This window comes from Canis aureus, chromosome 4, assembly GCF_053574225.1.
Source record: "Canis aureus isolate CA01 chromosome 4, VMU_Caureus_v.1.0, whole genome shotgun sequence".
NCBI lineage: Eukaryota > Metazoa > Chordata > Mammalia > Carnivora > Canidae > Canis > Canis aureus.
Window position 1 is genome coordinate 16,716,744 of NC_135614.1, and position 17,301 is coordinate 16,734,044.

A 17,301-nucleotide genomic window follows, 5' to 3' on the forward strand; every position below is an offset into this window, starting at 1 on the left:
GCCTCTAGGGTCAAAGATTTACACTTGAATCAAGATGATGCTTACCATCCACACAATACTATGTTCACTCTTAAACAAAATCTATAGTTAATTTCTGTTTAAAGTTAAAGTTAGTCTTACCTTTCATTCTATGAAGTTGAAAATGGGAAAAGATTTGAACTCCCCTTCAGGACAAGGAATGGCACAGCAGGAAGATGAGTCCTCATACCTATTAAAGTCTCTCTATAGCAATACAACTTTATCAGAACTGCCTCCTAGTTGACAGTGATTGTATGGTCACCTAATTTTAGAGATGGGAAAAAGGGAAAATACAACAGTATCACTCTGGCTTAGATACAGATCAGTTCCCCATACTGTTGTGACTCCACATACATATCTCCCCATCATGTCCCTCCTTCCACCTTAGAGACAGCCACTGTCTTAAACTTTTGAGTTTAACATCTTCCTCTCCAGTTTTACCAAATATGTACCCTAAAGTGACATTGTTTGTTGTTTATGGCTTGATAAATAAATGAAACTATATCACCCATGTTCTTTTCTGACTTGTTTTACTCAACCTTACATGAAATTCATCCATATAGCTGCTAATCATTTTCATTTGTATATAGGAATCTCATTTCCTGCCCATTCCAATACTTACAAATTTTTCTCAGGTCCTGCTGTAAGTCCAGCTAATGAAAGCTATATTTCATTAAAGCTGAGAGGGATGGGGCTAATTGTGGCCAAAGCCAAATCATCATCATCATTTATAAATATATGAGGAATTAGTTGGAATGTGAAGAAAACTTTAGAAGCTTTTTCATAGGACCAGTAAGGAATTCATGAACAAAAGAAAGCACCCTTCAGAAAAATTATAGAGGTAGAATCTTTATGATTGGATTTTGGAAGTGAGAAAAAGAAAAGGTCAAAGATGAAAGGATGTTGGAGTTATGAACTAACACAGGAAAGCTAGAAGCTGGAAATGAAGTACAAGTGGCATATTCAGGCTCGGGAAATAGGTTGAGGATAAAGGAGTAATTTTCATTAGAACCTTTTAAGAGGTAATCATTAAAGTTTGAAATTGTGCATTGTCTAAAGGGGGTTTAGTTTAGTTTTAGTAGAGGGCTCACAGTCTTGGAAAATACCAAAGTAATACCTCATTTCTTTCTTGTTCAAATAGGACCCAGGACTCTCTTCAAAGTTTCCTTCAAATATTTCTGGAAGTTATTGAGAACTTCCATTTCCCCCTTTCTGTCTAGTCCCTCTTTTTTTGTTTTTTAATTTTTATTTATGATAGGCACACAGTGAGAGAGAGAGAGGCAGAGACACAGGCAGAGGCAGAAGCAGGTTCCATGCACCGGGAGCCCGACGTGGGATTCGAGCCCGGGTCTCCAGGATCGCGCCCTGGGCCAAAGGCAGGCGCTAAACTGCTGCGCCACCCAGGGATCCCTGTCTAGTCCCTCTTTGCTGGGCACCACTGCCACTTCCTTCTCACTCAGGTGGTCCTGCCACCTCTGCTGGGCAATATGCTATTTCTCTGGCTCCTGTCCCTGGTGTGATATCCACATTTGATGGCAATGTGGAAATGAACACCTAGTTCCTTATTATGGAGTGAATTGTGTGTGCCTAAAAGTCTTATATTGAAATCCTGACCCTTAGTACTTCAGAAGGTGACTATATTTGGACTTAGGGCCTTTAAAGAAATAATTAAGGTAAAATGAAGTCATATGACTGGACCCTAATCCAACATGACTGGTGTCCTTCCAAGAAGAGGAAATTTGGGCAGAGATATGCACAGAAGAAAGACCATGTGAAGACACAGGGGGAAGCCAGTCATTTATAAGCCAAGGAGAGAGGCCTCAGAAGAAACCAACCCTGCCATTACCTTGATCTTGGACTTCTAGCCTCCAGAATCAATTTCTGTTGTTTAAATCTCTTGGTCTATAGTACATTGTTAGGATAGCCCTAGCAAACTAGTACACTCCCTTTTGGAGCTGGCCTATATTTGAAAGGAATCAACCAAGTTGGTTGGCTCTCCTAGTAATAAATATCATACTACACTTTGGGTCACTTCTCCCCACAGCCCACCAAGGCTTGTTACTCCTAAGTTAAAAGTGTAATGCTAGATTCTCAGGAGATGATACAACTTATATACACAGTCATGGCTGGTGGGTCTGTCCTACAAGATCTTCAGACGTGCTTGGGCATGTCTAAATTTAAATAGCAGACTCAAGCTGCAATTACATTTACTGGATGGGAAAAGGAGCTTATGCTAGGAAGAAGCAATTGGAAACAGGAGAAATGAGAAGATATAATAAACACTTACTGAGTGTTAATATCTATTGTTAATCAGACAAGAATATTCACATATGTTATTCTACTTATTAATTCATTCAAAAATATTTGAGTGTCTATGATACGCAAACTATTCTGTGAGGAGCTCAGGCTGCAATGGTGAACAAAAAAGACAAATCCCCGCCCTGGGAGTAGCTTCCAGTCTAAAAGGAGACATGGAGATGTGGAAAACAGATGATTACAATATCACATGATGAAAATTCTAATGAAGAATCCTAGCATGCCATGAGGAAATAGAGGAAGGATTATGTATTAGTTTGCTAGGGCTGTCATAGCAAAACACCACACACCAAGCGACGTATACAACAGAAATTTATTTTCTTTTTTCTTTTTTTTTTTAAGATTTTATTTATTTATTCATGAGAGACACAGGGAGGGAGGGAGACAGAGAGGCAGAGACACAGGCAGAGGGAGAATCAGGCTCCATGTAGGGAGCCCGACGTGGGACTCCATCCTGGGTCTCCAGGATCAGGCCCTGGGCTGAAGGTGGCGCTAAACCACTGAGCCACCCGGGCTGCCCAGAAATTTTTTTTCTTCGTTCTAGAGGCTAAAAGATCAAGATCAAGATTGGCAGAACTGGTTTCTCTTAAGGCCTCTCTCTCCTTGGCTACCTTCTCCCTGTGACCTCACATGGGCTTTTCCTCACATGGGTGTTTTCTTCTTCTTCTTTTTTTTTTTAAGAGTTTATTTATTTATTCATGAAAAACACACGGAGAGAGAGGCAGAGACACAGGCAGAGGGAGAAGTAGTCTCCCTGCAAGGAGCCTGATGTGGGACTTGATCCTGGATCCTGGGATCATGCTCTGAGCATGAAGGCAGACGCTCAACCATTGAGCCACTCAGGCGCCTGGTGTGTTTTCTTCTTATGAGGACCTTGTCTTACTGAGTTAGGACCCCACTTTTATGACCTCATTTAACCTTCATAACCTCTCTGAAGACCCCATCTCCAAATAGAGTCACATTGAGGATTGGGGCTCCAACATATGAATTTTGGAAAAACACAATTCAGCCCAAAACAGATTAGCTTTTCAGAAAGAAGTCTCATTCAGGGATCCCTGGGTGGCGCAGCAGTTTAGCGTCTGCCTTTGGCCCAGGGCGCGATCCTGGATCCAGGATTCCCAGGATCGAATCCCAGGCTCCCGGTGCATGGAGCCTGCTTCTCCCTCTGCCTGTGTCTCTGCCTCTCTCTCTCTCTCTCTATGTGTGGCTATCATAAATTTAAAAAAAAAAAAAAGTCTCATTCAAAGTAAGATCTTAAATTTTCATGAAAATAGCCAGGTACAGGGTGTGGGGAAAGTGTGCTTCAAACACCAGATAAAGCATAGTCAAAGAGCAGGGCACAAGAGAAAAATATGGCAAGTTAAGGAATGAAAGGTAATTTGCCCATGAATCTAGAGAAGTAAGCAGACCATATGAGAAGACCTGGGAAATCATGATAGAACTTTATCTTAGAGCAATAGGAAATGATACCTATAGGGATCCCTGGGTGGCGCAGCGGTTTGGCGCCTGCCTTTGGCCCAGGGCGCGATCCTGGAGACCCGGGATCGAATCCCACGTCAGGCTCCCGGTGCAAGGAGCCTGCTTCTCCCTCTGCCTGTGTCTCTGCCTCTCTCTCTGTGTGTGACTATCATAAATAAATAAAATTTAAAAAAAAAAAAAGGAAATGATACCTATAAGCAGGAGAGTAGCATAATCAAATCTGCATTGATCAAGCAGCCCTGGTGGCGCAGCGGTTTAGCGCCGCCTGCAGCCCTGGTGTGATCCTGGAGACCCGGGATCGAGTTCCACGTCGGGCTCCCTGCATGGAGCCTGCTTCTCCCTCTCCCTGTGTCTCTGCCTCTCTGTGTCTCTCATGAATAAATAAATAAAATCTTAAAAAAAAAAAAAAAAAAAAAAAAAACTTAAAAAAAATTTGCATTGATCACTTTGGCTCTAGTGTGGAGAGTGAACTGAAAAGTGGCAACACTGGAGAAAGGAAGACAACTTAGGAGTCTGTCTGAAATAGGCAAGATGGTAGTGGAAATGGAGAAAAATATGCAGAACTGAGAAACCCTCAGGATGTAGACTTGACGGGACTTGCTAATGGACTGGGAAAGGAGGAATAAACTGAGGTGCTTAGGTTTCTGAGTTGGGCAAATGGGTGGGAAGCTGGTGCCATGCCCTAAGATAGGGAACAAAGAAGCAGATGGTCGGGGGCGGGGAGGATGGTGAGCTCAGTTTTCAATATATTGAGTTTTAGTTGTGTGAGTCATACAAGTAAGGATGTTCACAGCCTTATCAGCTAGTTATTTCAATCCCTGCTTTAGAGATGAGATTAAAAACAAAACAAAACTGAAGTTTCAAGAGGTTGAGTGAAGTGGGAACAACACCCAGGTTTTTCTGACTCCAGCGTTAATGCTTTTTCTATGATAGCCTGCAAAATTTTACCCCAAACTCTGAGAGTCAAGTCTATTTAGGAATTCAGAATTTTCTGAATTTTCAAAAGCTAATATGGTGCTTATACTCCATAATATAGAACAGATTGGCACAGTGTCTCATAATAACTGTACACATTGACAAATCGTCAATGAATCAGGTAAACATAACACCAAGTGGGATAAAGAAGGACTAAATAGTCTGATGATAGCTCAGGATAGGTTTTTGCCACCAAATGAGTAGTATAAAAACTTTTTTGTTTTCAGGTTGTACTGGATATTGGAATTTACCCACAATTCCAAAATTGTGGATAAAGGTGCACTTTCCAGGGTAATGCAGTCATAGAAGTCAATGAAATAGAGTTTCCAGAAGAAAGTGATGGTTAGTGATGTCAAATGTTATTGAGAGGTGAAGGGCATAAATTGAAGAAAGATGGGACACCTGGGTGGCTCAACAGTTAGGGATCTTCCTTTGGCTCAGGGTGTGATCCTGGGATCCAAGATGGAGCGAGTCCCACACTGGGCTCCCTGTGGGGAGCCTGCTTCTCCCTCTGCCTATGTCTCTGCCTCTCTCTCTCTCTGTGTCTCTCATGAATAAATGAATAAATCTTTTTAAAAAATTGAATAAAGGTCATTAGGCATTTTTTATTAATCAAAAAATTAATAGAGGTATCTTCAGGAGCATATCCTTTACTAGGATAAAGTATTAGGAGCACAAGTCAACTTTTAAAGAGCTAAACGGTAAGATAAACTGCGTATCAACAAAATGGCTAAAACGATAAAGACAAAAAATGCTAAGTATCGACAGCAATTTAAAGCAAATGTCATTTTCATTCACTGCCAGTGTTAGTGTAAATTGGCATAAGCATTTTGGAAAAGTGGCAATATCAACTAAAACTGAAGATGCACATCACACATGACCCAGCCATTCTAGTCCTGGATATATGCTCAGCCGCAATGCATGTATATGTGCTCCAAAATACATAGACAAGAATGTTCATATCTGTTCTGTTTTATAGTAGTGATGGGTGCATGGGTGTGTACTATATTCTAAATACATCAGTTACAAATAAATGAAAAGTGCAACTGATGTTACTTTCATTATATTAAATTATAGTAAACTAGGGAAAATGCTCTCATTTTTTAGAGATGAATACTAAGTAATTAGAAGGAAGTAATATATTATTTAGAATTTCCTTAAAAAAATTTTAGTAAACAGGGCAGCCCTGGTGGCTCAGCGGTTTAGCGTCGCCTTCAGCGAGAGTGTAATTCTGGAGTCCCGGGATCGAGTCCCACATCAGGCTCCCTGCATGGAGCCTGTTTCTACCTCTGCCTGTGTCTCTGCCTCTCTCTCTGTATCTCTCATGAATAAATAAATAAAATCTTAAAAAAAAAATTTAAAAAAATTTTAGTAAACAAATAGGTGGTGAAGAAATGGTAAAATGTTAACTACTAAATACAAGGTTTTGGGTATATGGGTGTTCATTATACTATTATACTTTTTGATATATTTGAAAATTTTCATATGAGGTATACAAAGTGCATTTACGCAAAAGAAAAAGGCTTTAATGGCTTATACAATTACAAAATATACTTCTTCTAAAACACGGCCAATCGTTACAATTTAATCAAGTAGGATATTTTCTCTGTGATAACTGAAGAATCCAAGAGAGTTCTGTAAATTATTTCAACATCATGGGCCAAAATTCTCCAATTGGTTTATTTCCCCAGTTACTTTTCTCCTTTCCCCCCAAATCTGAAAAAGAAAAGTGTGATGAACATGGCAGTCAAGCCATGTAGGAGTCAAATCAGAGTTGTGCAGGTTTTAGAACTGGTGAGAGAGAATTCAGCACAGAATAAGCTGTCTGGCCAAGGCTGAGTCTGGCCAGCTTCCATGTATGCTGTGAAAAGTCTCTGGCCACAGTCCCGAGGTCCTCACATCTGAGGTTGCATCATTCTTCCCACAGTTGTTTCTGGACTGAATGTCAACAGCATATGATATAAACAAGTCAGGATAGAAAGTATTATGTATTTGTCATATTTTCTTTCTTTCTTTTCTTTTTTTCTTTTCTTTCTCTTTCTCCCATCCTTCTCTTCTTTCTCCTCCTTCTCCTCTCTCTTTCTCTCCCCCCTCCTCTTCATCTCTCCTTCCCCATCTCCTTGGCCTTCTTACTTTTTGTTTTGGAACCTTTTGCCTACAAGGTTCTAAGAGAGACACTCCCAGAGGGTTTTCCAGTTCCCTGAAGGGTGGGGAAAATATAAAGACTGGTGAAAGAGATCATTTCAGAAGTAAAGAGTACAGTGAAAGTGAAAGTGAGAGGTAAAATATTAAATTAATGGTAAAATCCTTATTTTGTATGTGCTACTTTGCTATGACCCTTCCCTTCCCTGAAGCCCTCACATGACTTCCCTGGACCATCACTCAGAGGTCTCCTATACTAGTGTTGCTTAGGTGGAATGGCACCAGGAAGCATGGACACAGGACTAAATAACAATGGACTTGAGAATTTTGATAACTTTGGAAAATATTTTTTAAAAGGAAGCTGCAGGGGAATCTCTCCTAGAAACATAAGAACAATCTCTAAACTACTGCCTTGGGACACCCGGGTGGCTCAGCTAAGTGTCTGCCTTACGCTCAGGGTGTGATCCTGGAGTCCCAGGATGAAGTCCCACATCCGGCTCCCTGCATGGAGCCTGCTTCTCCCTCTGCCTATGTCTCTGCCTCTTTCTCTGTGTGTGTCTCTCATGAACGAATAAATAAAATCTTTCAAAAATAAATAAAAACAAACTTCTGCCTTATGACTTCAATCATTTCTTCTCTACCATTCAGTTTCTAAGTCTCCTTTCATCTATATTTATTTAAGAGTAACCAAACCCTATCATCTTCCAATATTTCATGATTCCCTTGATCCCTTCCCAATATGTGACCCTTCTCTTTGAAACAAAGTCCAGATGGGTCAGCATTTTGCAGCAAAGGGTCAGAGCAAGAGGTAGAACTGGAAGTTTGAGGTCTGTGTAATTGTGGTAGTGACTATAATGGTTGAAGAGGATTTGATTAGAGATGCCTCAGTATTCTGACGTGCTTGTAAAAAAATATATATATAGGTAGGAGCACCTGGCTGGCTCAGCCAGTAGAGCATGTGACTCTAGATCTTGGGGTGGAAAGTTCAAGCTTCACATTGGGTGTAGATGTTACTCTAAAAAGAAAAATCTTAAAATATATATATATATAGGGCAGCCCTGGTGGCCCAAGGGTTTAGCGCTGCCTTCAGCCCAGGGTGTGATCCTGGAGTCCCAGGATTGAGTCCCACGTCAGGCTTCTTGCATGGAGCCTGCTTCTCCCTCTGCCTGTGTCTCTGCCTCTCTCTTCCTCTGTGGCTCTCACGAATAAATAAATAAAATTAAAAAAAATATATAAGACATATATATAAATAAATGTATATATAAATAAATATATATATATACAAATTATATGAAAAGAGTTTCTCTCATGCCAGATCCACCACAAATAAACAGGGAAGTTATTTTTTTCTAGATGGAAACGAAGCAGCCCTGCTGATGCAACAACAGATAAATGGTCCAAGAACATTTTGGGATTTTGGAGAGTTCTCTTCTGCTTCCTTGTTTGACAAACACTAACCTAATACAAAGTTGGTTGAATCATTGCCTTTCTGCCTTTATTTGCCTGACTTTTCCCAGGTGTCAGCTTACTGGATAAGAAACCTGCCCTGAAATTCTACTTTCCTTGGCCTCCCCTCTGTTGAACTTTGTTGAATAGAATGCCTGACTCCTGCTAACTTGGCTCTCTTCATCCTGGCTCATGCTGAAGCAACTGGACAGCTTGGCTCAGAGTCCAAGGAGTTAGAGCCTGTGACCTCACGGCTACCTCCCCCCTCCCTCACAAGGCCTGTTCCTGCCCAGTCTGGTTTGTGAATAGTTCTTGGCAAATACCCCAGAGGAGAATAGAGCCACTAACAATAGTAACTCCAGTTTTAGCTTGAATCTCTTGGTACTCAGGACTGTGAATTTAGGAAAACCCAAAATAACCTATGTAATTACAGTGGGTTACCCTAACAGTCTATTTCTGCTATTACCAACATTCGATGTCACTCCAGTAGATATTTAGCTGCGTGTAGTGGAAAGAGTACTGGGCTTACAGCCAGACAGACCTAGATTTCAGGCCTAGTCAGCTATTTACCAATTTTATGACATTGGGCAAGTCACTAATTTGAGAATTAAATGAGCAAGCATATATGTAAGTGCTGGAACCTAGTGTTACACAAAGTTAAACCACTGCTATTGAGAAATGGGGATAAAAAGTTTTAGGAAAAAGAGGAAATTTAAATCTTCAAGAAACACTGGAATCAACTTGAAGCAAGATAACGTTTATCCTCTGTTCAACATCACATTCAGTGTTAAAAACAAACAACCGAAACCACAGTCTTATCTAAAGTTAAAGGCAGTCTTTTCTTTATTTTTTTAAAAGATTTTATTTATTTATTTGAGAGGGAGAGTGAGAAAGAGAGGGAGGGAGGGAGGGAGGGAGGGAGAGAAAGAGCATGAATAGGGGGAGAGGGAGAAGGAGAAGGAGACTCCCCTGTTAAGCAGGGAGACTGATGCAGTACTGGATCCCAGGACCCTGAGATCATGACCTGAGCTGAAGGCAGACCCTTAACTGATTGAGCCACCCAGGCACCCCCATGGCAGTCTTTTTCTTTTTTTTAGGATTTATTTATTGGGAGGAGGGCAATCCCTTCCAATAAATAAGGGAGAATCCTGGAGCAGACTCCCTGTAAACTCAATTCCAAGACCCCAAAACCATGACTTGAACCAAAACCTCGAGTTGGCCACTTAACCAACTGAGCCACTGAGGTGCCCCTAAAGCTAAAGACAGTCTTACTTTTTGTTCATGATGAATTTGGAAAAGGGAAGGATTTGGTGGTTCCTTTTAAATCAAGGAATGATGAAGCAGTAAGAGGAGTCTTCATACCAAATCAGTACAGGAAAGAGGAGTATTATCCACTTATGTGCCAACTCTTCCAGGAAACTGGTTTTCAATGAAATGTAGCCATTGTTTTCATCACTCGAGTTTTTATTTTATATATAGTGAAAGAGGTTGGTCCTTCAGACTTAGATGTATTTTTGCCCTATATCACTCTTGTGCATACATAAAAAGGTAAACATAAATGAAAGAAACTTGGTTAAATTTTTTTTCTAAGGCAATGCAACTTCATCACAACTGTCACCTGGCTGTCAAAGACTGTAAGGTCACCTGATCTCAGACACAGTTAAATAGGGGAAATTCCAACAGTAAGCAACCACATACCTGCCACCTTGCTTGGATACAGAACAATTCCTCACCTGGTCGTACTTCTTTGTGCATACCCTGCCATCAGGTCTGGATGTACCTTTTAAGGACCCCTGGACCCTTGCTGGCTGTTCCTGACATTGCTGTGTTGATCAGACTTGGTTGCTACTGCACCCAGCACTGTTGTTGTTACCTCTGTTATTGACCCTTTGGCAGGGCTTGTAGGTTTCGGGACCACAGAAGAGGCTGTGCTTTGGGTGGATTCACTTGGCAGTTGATAAGCACAGCAGGTGTGGGCGGCATTTTGGAGTCCCCTTTCCACAGCATAATCAGCATAATCCACAGCCCCCAGACAAGACACCTCAAGGACCATGTGAAGCGTCCTGACACTGGCTTTATCCTGATCTCCTTCTCTATGGAACTCCTGTAGAGTGGAAAGAAACAACAAAGGTAGAGAAGATGGAGCAGGAGACCAGAAGGGCCTGCTCTCTTCTCTTCCTGTAATTGAGCACAGCAAAGGCTTATAACTAGACAAACCTTTGAGGTCATCAATCCAATCTCCCACTTGATGCAGCAACATCCTCTACAACATCTCTGCCAAATGGTCCTTCCAGATTTACTTGAGCCATTCCAGAACTAGGGAAAGTATTATTACAAAGCCCCAGTGAATCTCCTCGCATAACTTAATTTTCTGTACTTCTGCTAGTATTTCTGTAGGAATTGCAAAGGTATGCACATGTTACATTTTGATAGCAGGGAACAGATTGTGCGCCTGTTCACACATAGGTGCTACAATGATTTATACAAACTTAGGGCATGGCAGTCATAGGAAGACAGATTATAGTTCAAACAAAGGAAGAATTCTCTGATCATTAAAAGTAGATCACACCAGATCACTCTTTGATTGGTGTAGCGAGCATTCAAGAAGAGATTGGACTATTATGACACTATAGATGAGTATGAGATTAGAGCAGCTTATATACAAGGAATGTTTGAAATTGAGTCTCATGGTAAATTCTGGAGAAACAAAGGAACCTTTCCGATGTGGCAAGTCCATCATTGGTGGCCCATTCAGGAATGGATCCTTTAACATGAAATGCATTTTCCAAGTGAGACACAGAAAGCACAGAAGCTTTGCAGCTTTTTAATGTTCTCCCAGGGGCACCTGGGTGACTCAGTCAGTTAAATGTCTGCCTTCAGCTCAGGTCATGATCCCAGGGTCCTGGGATGGAGCCCCCCGTCAAGCTCCCTGCTCAGTGAGGAGCCTGCTTCTCCCTCTCTCTCTGCCCACCCTCTGCTCATGTTCTCTCTCTCTCAAATAAATACATAAAATCTTAAAAAATAAATGTTCTCCCAAAGGACTCTGGCCCCACCTTGCTGAGTTGCAGCACTCAGGCCTAGTGCTGAGCTCTTCTCATCTCTGACTCACTAGTAGGCATGTCCACTGTGTTCCCATCTATGATGGCCTGAGGATTTCTATAACCTTCCATTGATGGTCTCAGGAGATTAATGGGCTTTTCCTAATAGGTAAAGAAGTTGTGCATGTGTCTGAAAGGATACAAATCTGAAAGTAGTAAAAACAGTCAGTGGCAAGCTTTGGGTGCATCTACTGTTTCCCAACTTTCAAAGGAATCAGCTTGGCAGCTCTAAAGTCTTTGTAGGCCTGCGACCTTTTCCTTTGATGACATGTCCATGTCCAGCACACTCTTCATAGCCTGCGGCTGGTCAGGTCAACAGGGTGACAGCAAGTGGCAGAAACTAGGGCTGGTAGATGCAATGTCTCTGTCACCATTTGGATATGGTTGTGTATATCCATCATGTCCTCTCTTTTGCTAATCTGAATGAAGTTTCTCTCACTGTTGGGTGCCTGAATGCATCATACTCTCCTTCCTTGTCCAGCTGCCATCTAAGTTTATTAAATCTGTCCACTGCACAGCCAGCCACTGGTGGACTTACTACGCATGTTTACAGTTTATCAAGAAAGTTGTGCCTCTGGATTCTACTGCCTTGAAGAGGTCTGTAATTGGGGTTTGTTTTTGTTGTTGTTTGTTTGCCTTATAACAAAGTATTGCAAAGTTAGTGGCTTAAAAGAATATGCATTATCTCACAATTTCCATGGGTCAGGAGACTGGGCACAGCTTCCATGGGTCCCCTGTCCAGGATCTCACAAGGACGCAATCAAGGTGTATGCTGGGCTGAGGCCTCACCTGAAGCATGGGGTCCTCTTTCAAGCTCACACAGCTCTTGAGCAAATTCGTTTCTTTGGAGCCATCCAACTCATGGTGCCTCCATCCCAGCTCCTGATCTGTTCCCTTTACAACATAAATCACAATTATTTTTTGTCAAGTGAATTCCTTGATAAAAAGAACCCAGCAGAGTTGTTTAGCACATACCTGTTAACTTAATGAAGTGTTCTATTGGCTATTTGTAACCCATATTCCTTTCTTAATTAGTTTGCTAACACCTAGGGGGCAGAGCTCTGAATCATTCGTTTGTCTCCCTCCAGGGGGAGATCTAGTCTAGCTCCCGGTATAGCACTGCTCAAGTCTGATTTTTGGAAAAAAAAAAAAATCAATCAGATGCAAGAATAATAAAGATGGGAACAGGAGAGCAAAGAAAGGTGTAGCAAAGCAGAGATTTGGGGGAAAGTCACACTGGAAGAAAACGGGAGAGGCCAAGAGCATAAGACGGCCATTTTACTTAAGTTTCAACAAGGCTGCCCACCCCCACGTGACGTCAGAGACGCCGTCCAGAAGCTGAAGATACGCCTCTCGCGAGAGGAAAGATCGCCCAGAGGCAAGCGCGGGCCGGTCCGTGCCCCGCCTTCCCTGAGCCCCACCCACTCCGGGTCCTCACTCCCAGCTTGAACCAGCCACGTGTGACGCCATGACGCGTGCGTGGCCGCGGCGCAGGGGGCGGGGCCGCGGCGCGCCACCGGAGGAGGAAGTGGTGTGGTTGTTGCTCCCCGAGCGCGGAGAGGGCAGCTGCCGCCGCCGCCGCCGCCGCGTCGCCCTCTCTGCTGCGGTTCCCCTCCATGTGCCCCGGCGCCGTCGCTCCACTTCCTCAGGCCGCCGCTTGCCCCGGGGTCTATGGAAGTAATGGAAGGACCCCTCAACCTGGTGAGTAGCCCGCAGGGGGTCGTGGCCGCCGTCAGGAGCTTTTGCCTCAGGATCCGGTCGCGTCTCCGGCGTGCTGCAGACCCCCGAGGCCGGGAGGCGGGGGAGGCGGGTGCGGCGGGTTCGGCGGGGCCGGTCCCCCAGCGGCGCCGCGCAGGCAGCCCCGGGAAGCTGTCGCGTCCCGCCTCCCTCCGGCCCCGGGCCCCTCCTGCCGCCGTGCCGCGAGCGAGGGGCTTCCACCAGCGGAGAGAGCCACCTCCTCTTGAGGCTGGAGGCAATGCCTGCGGGCGCCACGTAGCCACCTCGCTGCAGCTGGAGGGGCACTGAAGCCGGCCGGGGCGGCGGGCTGTGTGGTGCGGGGTCTGACTTCTGACACGCAGGGTCTGGAGCCCGAGAGGTGGGAGTAATACCCCCCCCCCCACACACACACACTCTCTCCTATTTTTCCCTCCACCCATTTCTCACCTACGTTTAGATGCGTAAACTGAGAATCTCCCTTCTCAAATTAAGAGACAGCTGGGGAAGGAAAAAAAAAAAAAAAAAAAAACAGGGCCGTCCCTGTTTTTAGCTTCGTTTGATCACTTTAGGCACAATAGGGTAGATGTTTGCCTTTCTCAGAAAAAGCGCTCATAGGCCGTTTACTTGTTTTTAGGCATTTCAGAGGTTCCCATTAAAACAACACGAGTTCTTTTCTGACTGACTACTGCATATTTTGGTTTCCTAGAGGGTGCCTGTTTGGGACACAGACGTCAGATCACTTAAGGTTGTAGACAGGCAGGAGGACCTTCTGGAGTCAGGTGTGCAGTTCTTTTGCGATGGCGGGCTCTGGTGGGCGGCGGTGGCGTTGGAGAAAGGGAGGCATGGAGAATTAGTGTCTCAAGTTGAAACTCTGAACCCTGGTGTCGTGGAGGAGCCCCAGGCTGCATTTAACAAACGTTCTGCAGACAAGCCGTAGAGCTTGGTGGTTTGAGTATAGATTCTGGAGCCAGACTGCTTGGATTTCAGTTCTGGCTTTGCCATTTAATAGCCGTGTGACCTTGGGCAAATTAGTTGACCTCACCTTGTTTCTGGTTTGTTGTGAGGATTAAAGGGGTAAATAGGTGTAAAGGGTTTAGAACAGTACCTTGTACCTAGTACAGTGTACAGTACAGAGTTAGCTGTTGTAGTGACCAGACCATAAGCTCTTAATTTAAAATCTCATTTGTAAAATGAAGACTTGGACTTGCTGAGCTTGAAAAGCCTAAGATTGATTCTAGGACCTAAAAAGCTGCTCCCAAATGACTGGTGCCAGGTTAGCTTCTGTGAGAAGCACCTCCCAGTTTTAAGTTGAGCCTGCCCCTATTGGTAAGAATTGTTTACACTTAAAAAGAACTGGATGAGATTTATGAATTTTTTAAAAACCAGGGACATATCTTGCACTTTCTTTGTTTTTAAGGCAACGTATAGTTTACAGTGAGATCTAATGGATGGATGACTCAATACTGAAACTTCACACAGAAATAACCAGTTTACAGAGTGCTTCAAAGTTCAAGTGTCCTTGCAAAGTGACCATTGGTTCAGTTCCAGTTAGCGTCACTTTATTTGGCTACAGGTTGCAGCATAACACCAGCCAACTGCCTTACTAGTGTGTGGTAGCTTATGAGAAGACTGGCACTGGGGGACAGCTGTAGATGGAGCAGCAGAATCCCCAGTTTAGGAAAAATTAGTTTAATGGTTACAGTAGTATTATCTTTCTATAGGGCAGAATTTTGGCTAGAGCCTTGTTAAGCAGGCTGGCATAATTCCATAATCCAGCCATAAAATGTATGTGGACAAACATCAGAAATTTGGCATCTTGAATTCTTAAACCATTTGAGATTTGAAAGATCTGAGTCCTAGCCTAGCTGTTTATTGGAAGATAACAGTTGAAGAGATTAACATTTACTTGGATCATTTTAACTGCTCTGTACCTTTGGGAGGCCTGTGAATTTGCCACTCAATTTTAAAAGATTGGGTTTTGTGTGTGTGTGTTTTAAGATCACTTTTTTTTTTGTCAGCAGTTAACTCAGTATCCAGTTGACTGAACATGAGAAATAGTTCTCATGCTATGAGTTAATGAGTGCCTGTGAAAATCCCAGTATCCTTTTTCTAATGACATTCTAGTGTAGTCCAGATTTGTTGTATAAGGATTTATTACAGTACCTGGTTTATAATTATGTATCCTCAGAGCATCCTTGGAATTTAGGAAGAACTGCTTCCCAGTTTTATGGAAAAATGAGACTAGACTGAGAGAAATTAAGTAATTACTTAGATTGGTGGATCACAACTTCTTTGTTTTGGTATTGATTCTTTTATGTCAGGTTTACAGTAAGGACTGTGTATGCTTATTTCCTGGCAGTAGATTAAGATACAGAAGAGACTGGTTCAAAATAGTCATTTAGGGACACCTCAATGGGTGGCTCAATGGTTTAGCATCTGCCTTTGGCTCAGGGTTATGATCCCGGGTTCCTGGGATCGAGTCCCTCATCAGGCTCCCCACAGGGAGCCTGCTTCTCCCTCTGCCTATGTTTCTGCCTCTCTCTCTCTGTGTCTCTCATGAATAAATAAGTAAATTTAAAAAAAATCATTTAATATATAATACAGATACTGTGTTCTAGTTCTCTGGTTTTTGAAATTGGTTAAATGAAAAACGAAATCATATTTCCATTTTTGGGGGTGGGGGAATAACTAGTCTTTGGACTGAATAAATTTTATTTCATCAGCTTTTTTCTTTTTGTCAATTTTTAATACAGAAAAATTATAAAGTCAGTGTATATTTAGGCATTTCTTTCCATTTAATTTTGGCAAAGTGAGTGCTGGTAGCAAATGTCAAGACTTGTGTGAGATAATTTATAGTTCTTTGATTTGTTTACTGCGTATTTGGGAAGTGATGTCAGACCATAATTTACACATGACTGTTGCTCATACTTTGTTTACCTACTCTGCAGACTCTGAGGACAAGGGTCCATGTGACTGTGTGGCCCAGTTGTGTGTTTGGCTCTATTAAGAGTGCTGAGAACGTTTTGTTGAGTAACTGAGTTTCCCTCTAGTCATTTCTCATCTAAGGAATCAGGTATCATGGTCCAGAGAATGACCTTGTATATACCCAGAATCTTTATAATTATCCCATCTTACTTATGGTGGCAGTGAAATCGTGAAGGTCAAAAAGAGGCTATTTTGAACCACCACTTCTTGTTGCCCTAAAAAAATTCAAGTAGAGTTTATCCTGTCACAGCTACATTGGGCTCAGTGGAAGCTCTCTGGGAAAAGATGATGGCAGAGCACTAAGACTTACCCAACAATAACTAAGTGCTGGGGTTGGCATCAGGCATTTTATACATACAGTTGACCTTTGAACAACGTGGGGATTAGGGGTGTCGGCCCCCCTATGAGGTCAAAAAATGCACATAAAACTTCTGACTACCCAAAGACTTTTTTTTTTTTTTAAGATTTTATTTATTCATGAGTGACACAGAGGCAGAGACATAGGCAGAAGGAGAAGCAGGCTCTATGCAGGGAGCCCAATGTGGGACTCGATCCCAGGACTACAGGATCATATCCTTAGATGAAAGCAGATGCCCAACCACTGAGCCCACCCAGGGGTCCCAAGACTTTTTTTTATATGATTATACTGTCAATTTTTATTTATGAAGTTACTACTTTCCTTAAATTTCTGTACATTCCTTTATTATTTTCTATGTTTTCTGGATATTCTACAATAATCATAAAGAATTTTTTAAGGTTTATTTGAAATGGTGTGGGGGGAGGAGCAGATGGGGAGAGAGAAGCTCAAGCAGACTCCCTGCTGAGTGCAGAGACTAATGCAGGGCTCAGTTCCACAATTGTGAGATCATGACCTGAGCTGAAATCAGGAGTTGGTCGTTCAACCAACTGAGGCACCCAGGCACCCCCTCCCCTGTAAAGAATATTAATAATAAATAAGAACATAATTTAAACATGCCTGTTACATTACTAGTATTTACATACACTTAAATATTTCCTTTTTTCATGATCATAATCTTTATTTAATGTTTCAAGTTTTTATTTAAATTCTAGTTAACATATAGTGTAAATTTTTTTTTATACTTTTTTAAAGATTTTATTTATTTAT

The 17,301-nt window shown here is 42.5% G+C and overlaps 1 protein-coding gene and 1 long non-coding RNA gene across 10 annotated transcripts in view; one reads left to right on the plus strand and one right to left on the minus strand.

Moving 5' to 3' along the window:
* Nucleotides 1-12,882, minus strand: part of LOC144312250 (uncharacterized) — a 46,024-nt gene extending 33,142 nt beyond the window's left edge. For 2 of the 8 annotated variants that reach the window (XR_013377747.1, XR_013377748.1), the window contains exons 1-4: nt 12,450-12,873; nt 12,264-12,368; nt 10,110-10,480; nt 121-280 (exon numbers count right to left, since the gene is read on the minus strand). This is a non-coding gene — a long non-coding RNA (uncharacterized LOC144312250). Of the gene's footprint in view, nt 1-120; nt 281-6,292; nt 6,727-10,074; nt 10,481-11,429; nt 11,577-12,164; nt 12,369-12,449 lie in introns of those variants that run through there. The other 6 variants (XR_013377746.1, XR_013377750.1, XR_013377749.1 and 3 more) reach the window with 6 other exon arrangements.
* A 79-nt stretch (nt 12,883-12,961) lies between these two features.
* The window catches only part of NRBF2 (nuclear receptor binding factor 2), a 33,114-nt gene continuing 28,774 nt past the window's right edge, over nt 12,962-17,301 (plus strand). Inside the window, exon 1 of one of the 2 annotated variants that reach the window (XM_077894681.1) lies at nt 12,962-13,175. In XM_077894681.1, coding sequence (XP_077750807.1) covers nt 13,091-13,175 — 85 coding nt within the window. In that variant the 5' untranslated portion in view covers nt 12,962-13,090. The remainder of the gene's footprint in view (nt 13,176-17,301) is intronic. The other variant, XM_077894680.1, reaches the window with a different exon arrangement.